Source organism: Molossus molossus, unplaced genomic scaffold (genome assembly GCF_014108415.1).
Source record: "Molossus molossus isolate mMolMol1 unplaced genomic scaffold, mMolMol1.p scaffold_m16_p_6, whole genome shotgun sequence".
In the NCBI taxonomy this organism is placed as follows: domain Eukaryota; kingdom Metazoa; phylum Chordata; class Mammalia; order Chiroptera; family Molossidae; genus Molossus; species Molossus molossus.
Genome location: NW_023425399.1, coordinates 76,465,900 through 76,481,464, shown reverse-complemented (window position 1 = coordinate 76,481,464; position 15,565 = coordinate 76,465,900). Strand labels below are relative to the sequence as shown.

The 15,565-nt window shown below is 41.3% G+C and overlaps 1 protein-coding gene across 3 annotated transcripts in view; it reads right to left on the bottom strand.

Annotated features, from left to right (window-relative positions):
* LAMA3 (laminin subunit alpha 3) overlaps window positions 1-15,565 on the bottom strand; it is a 249,933-nt gene that overhangs the window by 115,318 nt on the left and 119,050 nt on the right. For all 3 annotated transcript variants that reach the window (XM_036245198.1, XM_036245200.1, XM_036245199.1), the window contains 3 exons: window positions 14,062-14,204; window positions 7,938-8,035; window positions 7,311-7,464 (listed from right to left, as the gene is read on the bottom strand). In XM_036245198.1, the coding sequence (XP_036101091.1) occupies window positions 7,311-7,464; window positions 7,938-8,035; window positions 14,062-14,204 (395 nt within the window). The remainder of the gene's footprint in view (window positions 1-7,310; window positions 7,465-7,937; window positions 8,036-14,061; window positions 14,205-15,565) is intronic.

Genomic DNA, 15,565 nt, shown 5'->3' with positions numbered 1-15,565 from the left:
GAAAAGAAAAGAAAAGCTGTAATCGTAATAGGCAATCACGGACGCATCCGCACCATCATGGCAGAGCTGAGTAGCTGTGACAGAGACTGAACAGCCCACATGCCTAAAGTACTGTCTAGCCCTTGACAGGAGAGTGTGCCTGTCCCTGACAGCACCTACGGGCTGAGAACTTGACATCTGGAACCACACTGCCTGCAGCTGTGTGACCCAGCGCTGTGTGCCCCGGTACCCTCCTGTGTAAACATGAGGATAACATCCACGTCTTAAAACTATCATGGGGTTAAATGAATTCATGCATGAAACACTCTTAGAACTGTACTTGCTGTGTCATAAGCACTATATAAACAGTAATGATTATAACTGATTATCGATTTTTGCCATGACATGCATTTTTATCTCAATAGTATTTCATATGTCTATAGCAATACATACAGAAGAAATACTTCATTTTTCTAATGACCGCCTGTTATTCCATAACATGAATATAAAATCATTTATTTAACAAATCCCCTATTCATGGACACTGAGGTTGTCTCTAATTTTCCCTATAACATATAATGTTATACGATCATCCATATGTGTGTGTGTGTGTGTGTGTATAATTATCCTAGTCTTTCTGTAAGATTCCTCAAAGTAGAATTTCTGGGTCAAAGCGTATGTGCGCATTGAATGCCTGAGCCAACATTAGAACTACATTTCTAGCAGTTTAACCCACTACAGTGCATAAGCTCAGGCCCAGCCAAACTTTACCACATTTAATTAACCCCCCCCAGGCCCTGTCTTCAGGAAATTCACACTTACTCTTCCTTCTGCACAGCTTTGCACCACACAACTGCCATTTCCCACAGTGCCTTTTCTATCACTTACAATAGAAAGACCTCCCGGGGGTGGGGGTGGGGGGTGGGGTGAGAAATATGGATTTTCCACACCACTTTTCCATGTTACAGAGTGAAACAGGAGGCTGCCATGGGCCCATGAGGAGAGGTTATTACAAGCACTTCTCCCCTGAGCATCTCCAAACAAGGGCTTGTCTGTCTTCACCCTACACACAGGCCAACAGCATAGGAAGTTTTCTCCCGGAAGTTTTATTGGCTTCCAATTCAATCACAGAACCATTATAAACTCCTATTACTCTTTCCATTTTGAGTCCTATGGGCGGATTTTTGGAAGACTTATGGGAAGGGTTTTTGAATATATTTGATGGTAAAAAGAGGTTTTGAGAAACTCAGATAAAATACATAAAAGATGGCAAAGAGAAACTGTACTGTTTGCTGTTTATTATCAGTTATCTAGCTTTTATGAAAGGAAACTTTAAGAAAACCAGTGCCGCCCGGCCAGTGTAGCTCAGTGGTTAAGCGTCGACCCATGCACCAGGAGGTCACCAGTTCGATTCCCGGTCAGGGCACATGCCCAGGTTGTGGGCCTGATCCCCAGTGGGGGGCATGCAGGAGGTGGCCAGTCGATGTTCTCTCTCATTGATGTTTCTATTGCTCTCTCCCTCTCCCTTCCTCTCTCTCTAAAACCAGTAAAAAAAAAAAAAATTTAATAAAAAAAAATATAGAAAACCAGTGCCAACTTGGAGGGATTTTTTCAGTTTTATGGTACAGAGTTATGCCCTTACCTAGTTTTCAGTGTTTCAGGATACAGACATAAAAGGTGGGTGTATCAGAGATGCTGCTTACACAAAGAGAACTAACATGGCAGATGTCGAAGTGAGGATTCAAATGATTTAGTCACCTACACTTATTAGACACTTATTCTGTGTCAGCCTACCAGCAAGGTGACAGGCATACAATGGGAACCACAACAGACAGACTTTAATCAAATAATTCATTAGATAAGTCCAATGTGAAATGACATGTATGACAAATGCTTGGGAGAGGTGCTAAGAGGGGTGTGGAAGCCAGTCCGAGAGATGAGGAGAGAGGGCAGACTTCCTAAAGAAGTAATAGCTTAGCTCCACGCCAGAGGACAAGGAACAGATAGCCGGGCCCGAGGAGAGAGAAGAGCATTCAGGCAGAGGGAGCACGCTGCAGGAGGAGGTTCCCTACGACATGCAATGCTGCAGGGTAGTGTATAATGCAAGACCAAGAGAGCGAAGGCAGGGCACAGTGGTGAGGAATGGAGAGCAAGGGCAGGTGTGATCAATTGGGAGGTAAGAGCAGCAGCTTATAGGCCATTACATGTTTTGTCTTCATCCTAAGAGCAGTAAGACATTATTTTAATGTTCCAATTGTGCATCTGTGAGGGTGGGTGAGAGGGTCAGTGATGATTAGATATTTCTATCAAAAGGAGCATGCTGCCTATAGTATGGAGAATGGATTGGTAGATGCAATGAGCAAGGACTGATGTGGGTGAGCTAATTAGGAGGCTACTGCAGAGATTCTTATATATATAAAAAAAAAGGTGGTGTATGGAATACGAAAGATAAATGAAGACAAGTCAAGCTATTCCAGAAACGTCTATGCTAATAATAGATTAAACACACATATCTATTAACTTTCCCTCTCAGAACTCCACAAAAATAAGAGTCCATTTAAAAAAAATCATAAACCCACAAGGAAAAGGGGAATAGGAAAGAGGAAAAGACAGATCACAGAAATCAACAAAGTTTTGGAAGCTGGAAAGCAAATGGATGTTAACTAATTATATCAGACAAAGCTAAAACCCAAGTGTGTGTGTGTGTGTGTGTGTGTGTGTGTGCATGTGTGCGTGCGTGTAGGGTCGGGGTGGGGATTGGAAGAAAAGATTGAAGAAATCTTCCAAGATAAAGAGATTCAAAAGGTGGGTTAAGGATAAAGAAATAAATTATCAAAGAAACACTCAAGAAAGTTTCCCAGGATGATGAGTAGACGTTTCCAGGCTAAAAGGGCCTGCTGAGAGCCCAGCACCCTGACTGAAACACTACCTCTGTCAAATAACATCCTTGTGAAATTTCAGAAAACAAGAAATAGATGACCCCAAAAGCTTTTCAAAAAGGAAAGCAGGTGGCATGCAAGGAACTGGAATCAAAATGCAACATCGCAACAGCAACACTTGAAGCTTTAGAAGTCAGTGAGGAAATGTCACTAAATTCTGGAGAGAAATGATTTCTAATCAAGAACGCTATATCTAACCAAAGGAAAAAAATCAAGATTGAAAGTAGAATAGAGATATTTTCAGATACGTGAGGTCTCAAAAACAAAGGTACCTCCCAGGTGGAGTATCTCAGGAATCTGGTGGAGGATATCTACCAAAATGAGAGAGCAAATTTAAAAAAAGAGAGAGAAAGAAAGGAAGTTCCAATGGTCAGGAAAAAGAGGAACCAGTACAGTGGGGATGAAAAGAGTACGTAGGATGGTGGTGTGGTCATGAGAATTTTCAAAAGTGGCTGTGCCTTGCGTGGAGACTACATCCGACGTGAAGAAGAGAGAGGAAGGGTTCCAGGAGAGATGTCTCCAAGGAGACATGGAGGAGACATAAAGGGAAGAAAGGAGAGGAAGGAGGGAGGAAGAAACGGAGGGTGTGTGATGTATTTGAATCAAGATTAAATGTATGATTTATCCAAAGGTCTGAAAGAAAGGGTAAAAATATAATTTCTAGACAACACCAGAAAGTTGGACGTTGGTTTACATTCTAAAGTCTGTGTCAAGTACAAGAAGAGAACAGAATTACTGAATAACTTTAGACTCTGTTGGAAAAATGTATACTTTAAGAACAAATGTTCAGGGTAACCACTAAAAGACCAGAAAATAATCTAGAGCTACCAAACAATCAGGGAGATGGTGAAAACTATATCAATCAAAGGGAAATCAGAAAAAGTTTATATATTTTTTATTTTTTAAAAAAAGGTCAATAAAAAGCTAGTAAACAAAATAATTAAGATAGTAAAAATAAGTCTAAAAATGTCAGCAATCACTTTACATATAGATGAATTAAAGTCACATTGTAAAGCAGAAATGACCAGATTAAAAAATATATATATTTATTCTCACCCAAGGACATTTTTCCATTTTTTATTCAGATAGAGCAGGAGGGAGAGAAAGAGAGAGGAAGAGAGAGAAACATTGACGTGAAAGAAACACATCGAGTGGCTGCCACCCACACCACCCAGGGCCAGAGACAAACTGCAACCGAGGTACATGTCCTTATCGGGAAGCGAACCCAGGTCTCTCTGTACTGCAGGCTGACGCTCTAACTGCTGAGCCTAACCAGCCAGGGCCAGATTATAATATTTTTTAAAAATCTAGCTGTGTATTTGTTTACAAATGACAGTGTACAACAGGTGTGGTGTTAGAAAGATGGACTACCCAGGTTCTCTCTCAGAGAGAAAGAAGAAGGGACACTCGGGTGGCAGTGGACGCTGGAACCAGGCAGCCTTTGTGGCATAGGAGAGACCAAGCGCTATCAGTAAGGACAGGAGGCCACTCAGGAAGGAGAGGTGAACAGAAAACACGGAGACAAGGGCAGGCTTCTGTCTGAACCAGACTCCTGGGAGACCTGAATGCAGACGTTGGAGCCTGGCAGTCCTCTCTGTGTCTTGGGAAAAAAAGAACAAAACCCTCCCTTCCATGAGCTGGATTTGGGGGGCTGCTTTCCCTTAGCCCAGAGTCCTGACAAGAACACATCAAGAGCAATATGGCTAACAGTTCCTGAGCATCACTGGGTGCTGGGCACCCCAACAAGAGCCCCTCATAGATGATCTTATGTCATAGTACCCATAAGGTAGCTACTATTCTTATCTGCATTTTATATACTAGTAAGTTCAGGTCCAGGGAGGTTTTACAGCCAGCTACTGGTGACTCAACCACCAAAATGAAGGGAGGATTATCCTGCATTGCTTCAGGTGGCTTATGATGGCCAAAAGTTAGACATTATAATGAACCAGATTTGGCCTTAATATAAAAAAACAAAAAACACACACAAAAAACTTCCTAATAATTATGGTTTATTTAAAAATGGAATAGGCTACCTCTAGACGAGGTGAGTCCTTCATCAACTTAAGTATTCAACAGAAGCTAAATAAATATCTAACAGGAGTAACGTAAAGAGGATTCCTTCATAGGCAGGGAAATCAAATGATTTCTAAGATCTCTTCCAACACCATGGGTCTCTGAAGTTTAGCACACTGACCTATTACACAGTGTCCAATAGGACTTTCTGAGATGGTAAAAATATTCTATAATCTGTGCTGTCCAATAGGGTGGCCACGAGACACATATGATAGCTGAGCACTTAAAATGTGACTAGTGCAACCAAGAAGCTGAAATGTTAGCTCTAATTAGATTTAATTAATTCAAATGTATGTAGCCACATAGGGCTAGTGACTACTGTACTGGACAGCACAAGTCTGTAAGCACTTAGATCCAACAGTGAAAAGGACTTAAGTAAAACTGGGCAGCCCAGGGCGTAGTTTTATGCATCACGCAAATACAGTGGCTCAGGGCTGTGGCGCTAAGTCAGAGGCAAGGACACCTCCTCATGAATCATCAGCATCACTTCCTGGAGGTTAGTCCTGTACCTCCTGCTGTCTGGGGAATGAATACACAGGTAAGTATGTGTTTGCACATACATGTATGTATGAAAATATGTGCCCGTGTGTGTACACATGTGTATGTGTGTACACACACACACCATGGGTAAAGAAGGATACAGTGGACAAATTTAATATTAGAATAGAGTGGGAAGATCATTTCATTTTTCTTTATGCATATCTATATTGCTTTACTTGTTCCAAGTATTAACTTTTTTTGTAAAATAAAAATTCTAATGATAAAATGAGGACTAAACTTAAGAATATCCTTAAAATCCTACAACTGCTACACGAAAATGTCAGGAATGTAGTTGTTGTTTTTTTTAAAGTCCAAGGATATTTTTTCTATTTATCATCAGATAGAGTGGAAAGGAGAGAGGGAAAGAGAGAAACATCAACGTGAGAGGGACACATTGACTGGTTGCCCCTCACATGACCCGACCAGGGCGGGGGACAAACCGCAAGCGAGGTACGTGCCCTTGACCGGAATCAAACCCGTGACTCTTTGGTCCACGGGCCGACACTCTAACTGCTGAACCAAACCAGCCAGGGCAGGAATGTAGTTTTTAAAAAAGTGCACATCTAAATGTTCAGTGAGAATTAATATCACATTTAGTTTTTTTCCACAAATTTAATTCCCCAAATGATCCTCAAAGGCACAAAACAGAGAATGCTATGGAAAGTAAGGAATGAAAATACAGTGGAGGAAGTTTTTGTTCAGGGTCTTCATTTTGACGTGTTGCATTGTGTTCTTACTGTTATTGTTGATATAGAGTACTTCTAACTCACATCTTAAATTTGTATAGTCTTAGGTTGTGAGGCTCAAAGAGTCCTAGAAGAAAAGCAACACCAAGACCTGTGGTAACCTGTCCTCTAAGCCACGAGGGAGGTGCCTTGGCCTGTAGCAGTTCCAGATTCCGAGCTCAAGGAATTCAGCTGTTACAAATTGCCTAGCCCAGGGGGTTGAACAGTCAGTGTGCGTTGTATCCTTTTAGAAAAAGGTGTGTACTTTGGGGAGGCCTTTTAGAGAGCTCTTGCCCTGAATCAGGTAGAGCAGGATGTGCTCCCTACCCCCAAAGTCCAGGGAATCAAAAGGAAAAGACTCTGTGGTCACCCATGTTCCTGTCATGTTTAGATAGTGCTCCAAGGCATTACCATGGCTCAGTGTGGTACACTGTCCTGCCCCAACCCGAATCGGAGAACTCAGTACCTTAATTAATACAGTGATACCTCGGTTCTCGAACGCCTCGGATTTCGACCAAATCGGTATTCGACCAGGAGATTCGAGAAACTTTTGTCTTGGAATCCGAACAAATATTTGGAACTCGAACTTCCGAGATGAGCCGAGTTGAGCCGAAAGGCGTTCATTCGGCCCAGCTCGCCTTGCTTGCGTCATCAGCGTGAGTACAGAGAGAGAGTCACGCTTTGTGGAGAGAGTCACGCTTTACACTGAATTTAACCCTTAGACATACTGTACACTTTTATTTCTTGTTGAGACTTATGTTTTTCTACATATTATATACAAATTAGGCCAGTAAATAGGCATTTTCTGGGGCTTGGAACGAATTAATCCAGTTTCCATTATTTCCTATTGGTTTCATTGCTTCGGTTCTCGAACAATTTGGTTCTCGACCGTCCTCCTGGAACGAATTATGTTCGAGAACCGAGGTATCACTGTACCTCAAAGAAATCCTTCCAGGTTCCCCTGAATTTGAGAAGCAACTGAGGCCAAGCGTTTTCAGCAGACACAGATGGGGAGGTAGCAATAGCTTTGATAGTAAATAAAAGGCTGCCCCACCTCTCTCCCGCTGAGGTCCGCCATGACTGGGTGTGCGGGGGTGGGCTGCCTCACTGCCAAGAGTCTTGGCTCCCCGTCAAGCAGGAAGTGTCTGGCCTCACAAGCCAGGGCACAGGGGAACCGGGTCACTGGCAAATGCTGGTAAAGCAAACAGCTTCAACAACAACAAAAGAAAACAGTTACAACTGAGAACAAAACACAGAGCATCAAAGTGCATCCCCAGTGACTCTTATCCATTCCATTCATTCATCATTCCTCCAACAAACTCTTACTGAGTGCCTATTACAGAAATCGGGGTCACATTTTCATCGACATGAAGGTCCATACACCCGCTTGCTGTTTTAAGCTCCTCCCCTCACCGGATGCATGACCTTGAGGGTACTACTTGGGCATGCATCAGCATTTCCACATGCAAGAGGGTGGGAGTCACTCTTAAACGCCAGCTATGGTGTGCAAAGTGCTTTGTGATTCTTACGAGAAAGATGGTCAACTGCTACAGAGAAAAAAATCACAAGTAATTATCCAGAGCATCCCACTGCAGTTGTGACCCTGAGGCCTATTGCAAATCTTTACACCAAAGGTTCCTGAATTAGAAGACCCCATAATACACCCACTGTCCACACTAACTTCTCGTGGGGAGGTCCCACATGGGCACACGGCTCTGTGACAGGCAGCTGCAGTGAGGAGGCTTCATAGTAGTCCCTGGGGAGCAGCACCAGGTAGTCCTAGGAAATAAAGATCAAAAGAGCAATTACTCACTTTGAGGGTGGCCCTACTTTAGAAATAAAATAGACAAACATACTAGCTAATTTAATAACAACCAGGTGAAGCTCATTAGTTAAACTCTGCACATCAGCTGCTTTGTTCCACCCTTGACTCACCAGCACGCGCAAAGAAACTCACACAGGTACCGGAAGATTGGAGACGAGTGCCTCGGGGTGGACCTTGTAATTTTCAAATCTCAGGGGGAAATTTTACTGTCTCTTCTGGGTTGTTTTTAATTAAAAAATAAACAAAGGTAATTACTGTCGATTAATAAAACATTCCTTTGAAATACAGGTGCCGTCATCACTACACAACACTGGGCTACATTTCATTCAGTATGGCTTTTTATTCCCACACTTGAGCAGCGCTCGCCTGGCTTGGTGTAAAATATGGTGTTTTGTGATCCTGGTGAATCATAGACTAAAACTGGCCTACTGCCTGTCCTCGGATAGGAGAGGAAGAACTTGTTCCACTGACTGTGCCAAATGAAGCCCACAATGTAAATTCAGCTATGCGCTCTTCAGGAAAGAGCAGAGCTCCCGGTTTCTAGTGGTGGATGGTTTGACAGTTTACAGTAATCCTGGCATCACTGCTAATCTGCAGAGAGAAGGATGGAACGTTTGCAACTGTGAAGAGACTCATACACAGGCCATAAGGCTTTTTCTCTCCTCAGAGCCCCTAATTTGTCTGGAATGAAGAAGAGGAGAAATGTATGGGGAGGACGAAGTAGCATATGCTGACTCAGGGGGCTCAGTGGTCCACCATAGTGGCCTTAGTACCTGAATGAGTTTTCTTTTTTTATTAATTAATTTTTGTTACAGATGTTTCTCCTTTTTCCCCCACTGATTCCCCCCTCCCCCTCCTCCCTCCCTGCCCTGTCCCCAGCTTTGTTGTCCATGTCCATTGTTCATGCATAAGTTCTGTGGTTTATCTCTCCCCTACCACCCCCTCTTCTGGGGATTGTCAGTCTGTACCCCACTTCCACGTCTCTGGGTCTACCCTATTCCTCAGACTGTTATGTTCATTATATTCCACAAATAAGTGAGATCATATGATACTTGTCTTTCTCTGTTTGGCTTGTGTCACTTAGGATGATACTTTCCAGGTCCCTCCATGTAGCCTCAAAGGATAAGAGATCTTTCTTTCTTACAGCTGCGTAGTACTCCATTGTGTATATGTACCACTGCTTTTTTATCCATTCGTCTACTGATGGACACTTGGGCTGTTTTCAGATCTTAGCTATTGTAAATAGTGCTGCTACAAACATGGGGGTACATATATTCTTTCTGATTGGTGTTTCAGGCTTCTTAGGGTACATTCCTAGAAGTGGGATCACTGGGTCAAATGGAAGTTCAATTTTTAATTTTTTGAAGTAACACCATATTGTTTTCCATAGTGGCTGCACCAGTCTGCATTCCCACCAGCAGTGTACTAGGGTCCCCTTTTCTCCACACCCTCGCCAACACTTGTTGTTTGATGATTTGTTGATGGCGGCCATTCTGACAGGTGTGAGGTGGTACCTCATTATTGTTTTAATTTGCATCTCTCTGATGATTAGTGATGTTGAGCATTTCTTCATATGTCTCTTAACCATTTGTATGTCCTGTTTGGAGAGGTGTCTATTTAGTTCCTCTGCCCATTTTTTAATTGGGTTCTTTGTCTTCCTTTTGTTGAGTTGTATGAGTACTCTCTATATATTGGAAATTAACCCCTTATCTGATGTATCATTGGCAATTATGCTCTCCCATACAGTGGGTAGCCTTTCCGTTTTGATGATTGTATCTTTTGCTGTGCAGAAGCTTTTGAGTTTGATGTAGTCCCATGTGTTCATTTTCTCCTTTGTTTCTACTGCCTTAGGTGATGTATCAGTGAAAATTCTGCTGTGTATGATGTCTGAAATTTTGTTGCCTACATTTTCATCTAGGATTTTTATGGATTCATGAGTCACATTTAAGTCTTTTATCCATTTTGAGTTTATTCTTGTGTAGGGTGTAAGTTGATGATCTAGTTTCATTTTTCTGCATGTAGCTGTCCAATTTGCCCAACACCATTTATTAAAGAGGCTATCCTTACTCCACTGTATGCTCTTGCCACCTTTGTCAAATATTAATTGAGCATATTGCCTTGGGTCCATTTCTGGGTTCTCTGTTCTGTTCCATTAGTCTATATGCCTGTTCTTGTGCTAGTACCAGGCTGTTTTGATTACAGTGGCTTTGTAGTATAACCTGAAATCTGGTAATGTGATCCCTCCAACTTTGTTCTTCTTTTTCAAGATTGCTGTGGCTAGTCGAGGTCTTTTTTGGTTCCATATGAACTTTTGAAGTACTTGTTCTAATTCTGTGAAGTATGCCGTTGGTATTTTGATGGGGATTGCATTGAATCTATAGATTGCTTTGGGTAATATGGACATTTTAATGATGTTAATTCTTCCAATCCATGAACAGGGTATGTGCTTCCACTTTTTTATATCTTCCTCTATTTCTTTTTTCAATGACCTGGAGTTTTCTGCAAATAGGTCCTTTATTTCTTTGGTTAAGTTTATTCCTAGGTATCTTAATTTTTTTGCCGTAATGGTAAATGGGATTGTTTTCTTAGTTTCTCTTTCTGTGAGTTCATCATTGGTGTATAAGTATGCCATCGATTTCTTGACATTAATTTTGTATCCTGCTACTTTTCCAAATTCATTTATTAAGTCTAGTAAATTTTTGATGGAGTCTTTGAGGTTTTCTACATATAGTATCATGTCATCTGCAAATAATGACAGTTTCCCGTCCTCCTTTCCAATTTGGATCCCTTTTATTTTTTGCTTCCTGTCTGATTGCTGTGGCTAAGACTTCCAGTACTATGTTAAATAAGAGTGGTGAAAGTGGTCATCCTTGCCTTGTTCCTGTTCTTAAGGAAAATGCTTTCAGTTTTTGCCCATTGAGTATGATGTTGGCTGTAGGTCTTTCATATATGGCCTTTATTATGTCGAGATATGATCCCTCTATTCCCACATTGCTGAGCGTTTTTATCAGAAATGCGTGCTGGATTTTGTTGAAGGCTTTTTCGGCATCTATTGATATGATCATGTGGTTTTTATTCTTCATTTTATTTCTGAATGGGTTTTAATTTAATAATGGTTATTATTCTATGAGTACATTTCCTTAGGTTGGGACCTTATCTCCTGATTCTTTTACAGTACCATAGATCCTAGAACAGTAAAGCTTGGTAATAGGTGCTCAATAAAATATTTTTAGAGTAAATAGGATCATACTATGGATGGATACATATGGATTACTACACGGTTGCATTAAATGTCATAAAAATCTTCCATGCCTATGCAGTAACTTTTGTAATAATGAAATTTATCTTTCCATTAGTCCAACTTTATGTACCCATTATTGGCCTCAGTGGAATTTTCCTATTCCTCATTTCTAGCATCTGTGAAACATTCTTAAACTCTTTCTTAAAGCAACAACACGGAGGAGAAGAAAATGGTGGCAGACTGAATGGAAGCTACACAGACCACCTTCCAGGATCAAACTGGAATTACAGCTAAAATAAAGACAAGTCACCTGGACAAACCAATCGAAGAGCAGCTAGAGAGAACCCGTATAACCAGGGACATAAAGAGGACCCCAAATTGAGACTGGTAGGAGCTGTGGAGACACAAGAGGGCTGGCTGGGTGCCCATGGGCAGCAGCTGAGGGCTGTCTTAGCTGTGAGCAATTCCCTCTGAGAATTTGGGGGTTAAAACCCCAAGCCAGATTCCCAGCACAGAGTAGCAGAATAGGGAAAGGCAACCACATAACACTTGGCTGAGAAAATCTCCAGAGCAGAGGTTTTGTCCAGCAGAGAGAGGCACAGGGAGCACCAGCACTTCCCGGAAGGGCCAGTGCACTAAATTATAGCTACAGCCACTCACCTTGGGCTCCAGCAAAGGGAGGGCAGACTGGACTGGAGCTGTGTGAGGAGAGTCAGGGGTTTGTGGCACTGGGAAGAGAGCTGGGAAGGAGGACATCAGGAGCTCTATGCTGAGTCACTCCCCCAGAAGACAGTAGCCATCTTCCTCAAGAAGTCCCTTCCCAGAGTGGTCTTAACCCTGGGGGAGAAGCAACTGCCCCTCCGTCGGAAATTTAACACCACATGTCCCAGAGTAGTGCAACCTGAGGCTCATTAACAACCAGAGACTACAGGATATTGGAAAAAGAAATAGAGGAAGAGAAAAAAAAGTGGAAGCATATACCATGTTCATGGATTGGAAGAATCAACATCATTAAAATGTCCATACTACCCAAAGCAATCTACAGAGTCAATGCAATCCCTATTAAAGTACCAATGGCATATTTCACAGATCTTGAACAAATACTCCAAAAGTTTATATGGAACTACAAAAGACCTGAATAGCCACAGCAACCTTGAAAAAGAAGAAAAAGTGGGAGGAATCACAATACCAGATATGAAGTTATACTACAAAGCCATTGTAATCAAAAAAGCCTGGTTCAGCACAAAACAGGCATATAGATCAATGAAATAGAACAGGGAACCCAGATATTGACCCAAGACAGTATGCAGAACTAATATTTGACAAAGGAGGCAAGAGTATATAATGGAGAAAAAGCAGTCTCTTCAATAAATGATTTTGGCTTGCCCAGCTGGTGTGGCTCAGTGGTTGAGCATTGAACCATGCATCAAGAGGTTGCCAGTTCGATTCTCAGTCAGGGCACATGCCCCGGTTGAGGGCCAAATCCCCAGTGTGGGGCATGCAGGAGGTGGCCAGTTGATGTTCTCTCTCATCGATGTTTCTATCTCTCTCTCTTTTCTTCTCCCTTCCTCTCTCTAAAATCAATAAAGAAAAATAAAATAAATAAATAAATAAATAGTGTTGGGAAAATTGAACAGCTACATGCAAAAAAATGAAACTAGACCACCAACTTACACCATACACAAGAATAAGCTCAAAATGGATAAAAGACTTAAATCTAACTCATAAAACCATAAAATTTCTAGAAGAAAATGTAGGCAGAAAAATCTCATCATACATAGTGGAATTTTCACTGATACATCATCTAGGGCAAGAGAAACAAAGGAAAAAATTAATAAATGGGACTACATCAAACTAAAAATCTTCTGCACGGCAAAAGAAACCAGCATCAAAAGAAAAGGGAACCCACTCTCTGGGAGAATATATTGGCCAAAGATACATCAGATAGAAGGTTAATATCCAAAATATAAACAGTACCCATACAACTCAACAAAAGGAAGACAAAGAATCCAATTAAAAATCGGGCAGAGGACCTGAATAGACACTTCTTGAAACAGGACATACAAATGGCCAGGAGACATATGAAAAAATACTCAATGTCTCTAATTGTCAGAGAGATGCAAATTAAAATGACTATGAAGTATCACCTCATACCAGCCAGAATAGTGGCCATCAACAAATCCTCAAACAACAAGTGCTGGCGAGGATGTAGAGAAAAGGATACTCGAGCACACTGCTGGTGGGAATGCAGACTGGTGCAGCCACTATGGAAGACAATATGGCGTTTCCTCAAAAAATTAAAAATGGAACTGATATTTGACCCAGTGATCTCACTTCTTGGAATATATCCTAAGAAGCCTGAAACACCAATCAGAAAGAATATATGCTGATTTTTTTTTAGATGCCCATCTGATTCATGATGAAAACTCCAGAAGAAATGTTTGAAAGGCTAGGACATATGTTCATCAAGGTTTTGCATTTATTTTGATAACTTCAAGTCATTGTGAGTTATAATTTGGTATGTTTTTTGTCTCTGAGAAGCTGGCTGGAAGACAATAGAAGATATTTTAAGTTGGTTCCTATGTCATTTACTCATGTGAGGGCAAATGTCACATAGGTTTCTATGTCTAAAAGGAAACCAGCTATGATTTTGATATCTTATAGTCACTGTGGGTCACTAGAGATGGAACCATGGTGGGGGGGGAGGGCAGATAATCTCTACTCAGAACTACTGCTTACCAGGAGGACTCCCTCTGCCTTAATGCAAGCAATCCATGTCCCTGGTGCAACTGAAAAGGCGTCTGCCAAACCATTTCCAGGGACGGTGACAAAAGCTGGCTCCTTACTGGGCAGGAAGATGATCTCTTTGCTTTGAGCAACACCTATCAGAAATAAAAAGAATTGCTTAGGGCATTTTTCTAGCAGTCAGTGTTATGATTTTAGATAATCAGTTTTGAACATTCAGTTTACATATGAAAAAGTGTAGGATGATTTACTGGTCATATGTACAGACCTCTTTTTTTTTAAATTGTGTGAATGCATGTGCATATGTATAAAATAGACTAGAAAGATATTGGTAAGATGTTAGCAGTGATTATTTATGCTAGGATTGTGAGTCATCTTTTATTTGTTAAACGATTAAGTATATTAATTCAGATAAACTGTCTAAAAAAGTTCTTGGAGCCCGGCTGGTGAGGCTCAGTGGTTGAGCGTCGACCCATGCACCAAGAGGTCGCCAGTTCGATTCCCAGTCAGGACACATGCCCAGGTTGTGGGCCTGATCCCCAGTGGGGGGCATGCAGTAGGTGGCCAACTGATGTTTTCTCTCATCGATGTTTCTGTCTCTCTCTCCCTCTCCATTCCTCTCTCTCTAAAATCAATAAGTAAATAAAAATTTTAAAGAAAAGTTCTTGGCATATTTTTTAATTGTCAAATGAAATATAGTTATAATTCACAAGAAAAAATAAAGTAGATAAACACAATAAAACTCAATATCACAAGCACTCAAATAAGTGAAAATCAAAATAAGGACATCATATAATTTTCACCTGTTAAGTCGGCAGAGTTCTGTAGTAGTGACCAGGCATGTTGGACATGGAACCAGCAATGTGGTAACAACCAGATAGAAGGGGCATTGGTACTAGTTTTGTGGAAACCATTTTGACAATTTCAAAGTTCTTAAAACACCTTCTTACCAAATGGCCCAATGATTCGACTTCTGAAATCTGTCCTGTGGAAGTGTTTTAAAATGTAGGTAAAAACTTTGTGGTGGAGATTTTCACAGCTGCATGGCAGTAAATAGGAAAAAGAGTAGAAACACCCTCAATGTCTAATAGTGGAGGAAAGAAAGTAACGCAAGGCGCAGCTGTATAGTGGGATCATGTGGGGCCACTCAGTGACATGGGGAAGGTTAGGAAGCAGGATAAAAGTCTGGAGGTCAAGTATGATTTCAACTAAGTTTAAAAAACGGGCATGGGGCCCTGGCTGGTTTGGCTCAGTGGTTATACAGGTTATTATATTGACTTTTTAAATGCCAGTTAATGATCAATGTAATAGCAAAATGTAAATAAGCAGAATATTTAGAAACTGAGAAAGAAGCACAGGACCAGGCACTTGGAGCATTGTCCTAATCAGACCACGACCAGGCGTCACATTTTCTAAGGAGGCGACTTTGTGAAAGCTGGAGAAAATGTTTCACCCGTTAATCATTTCTTGATCAACAAGAGGCTTGAAAATGTACCTA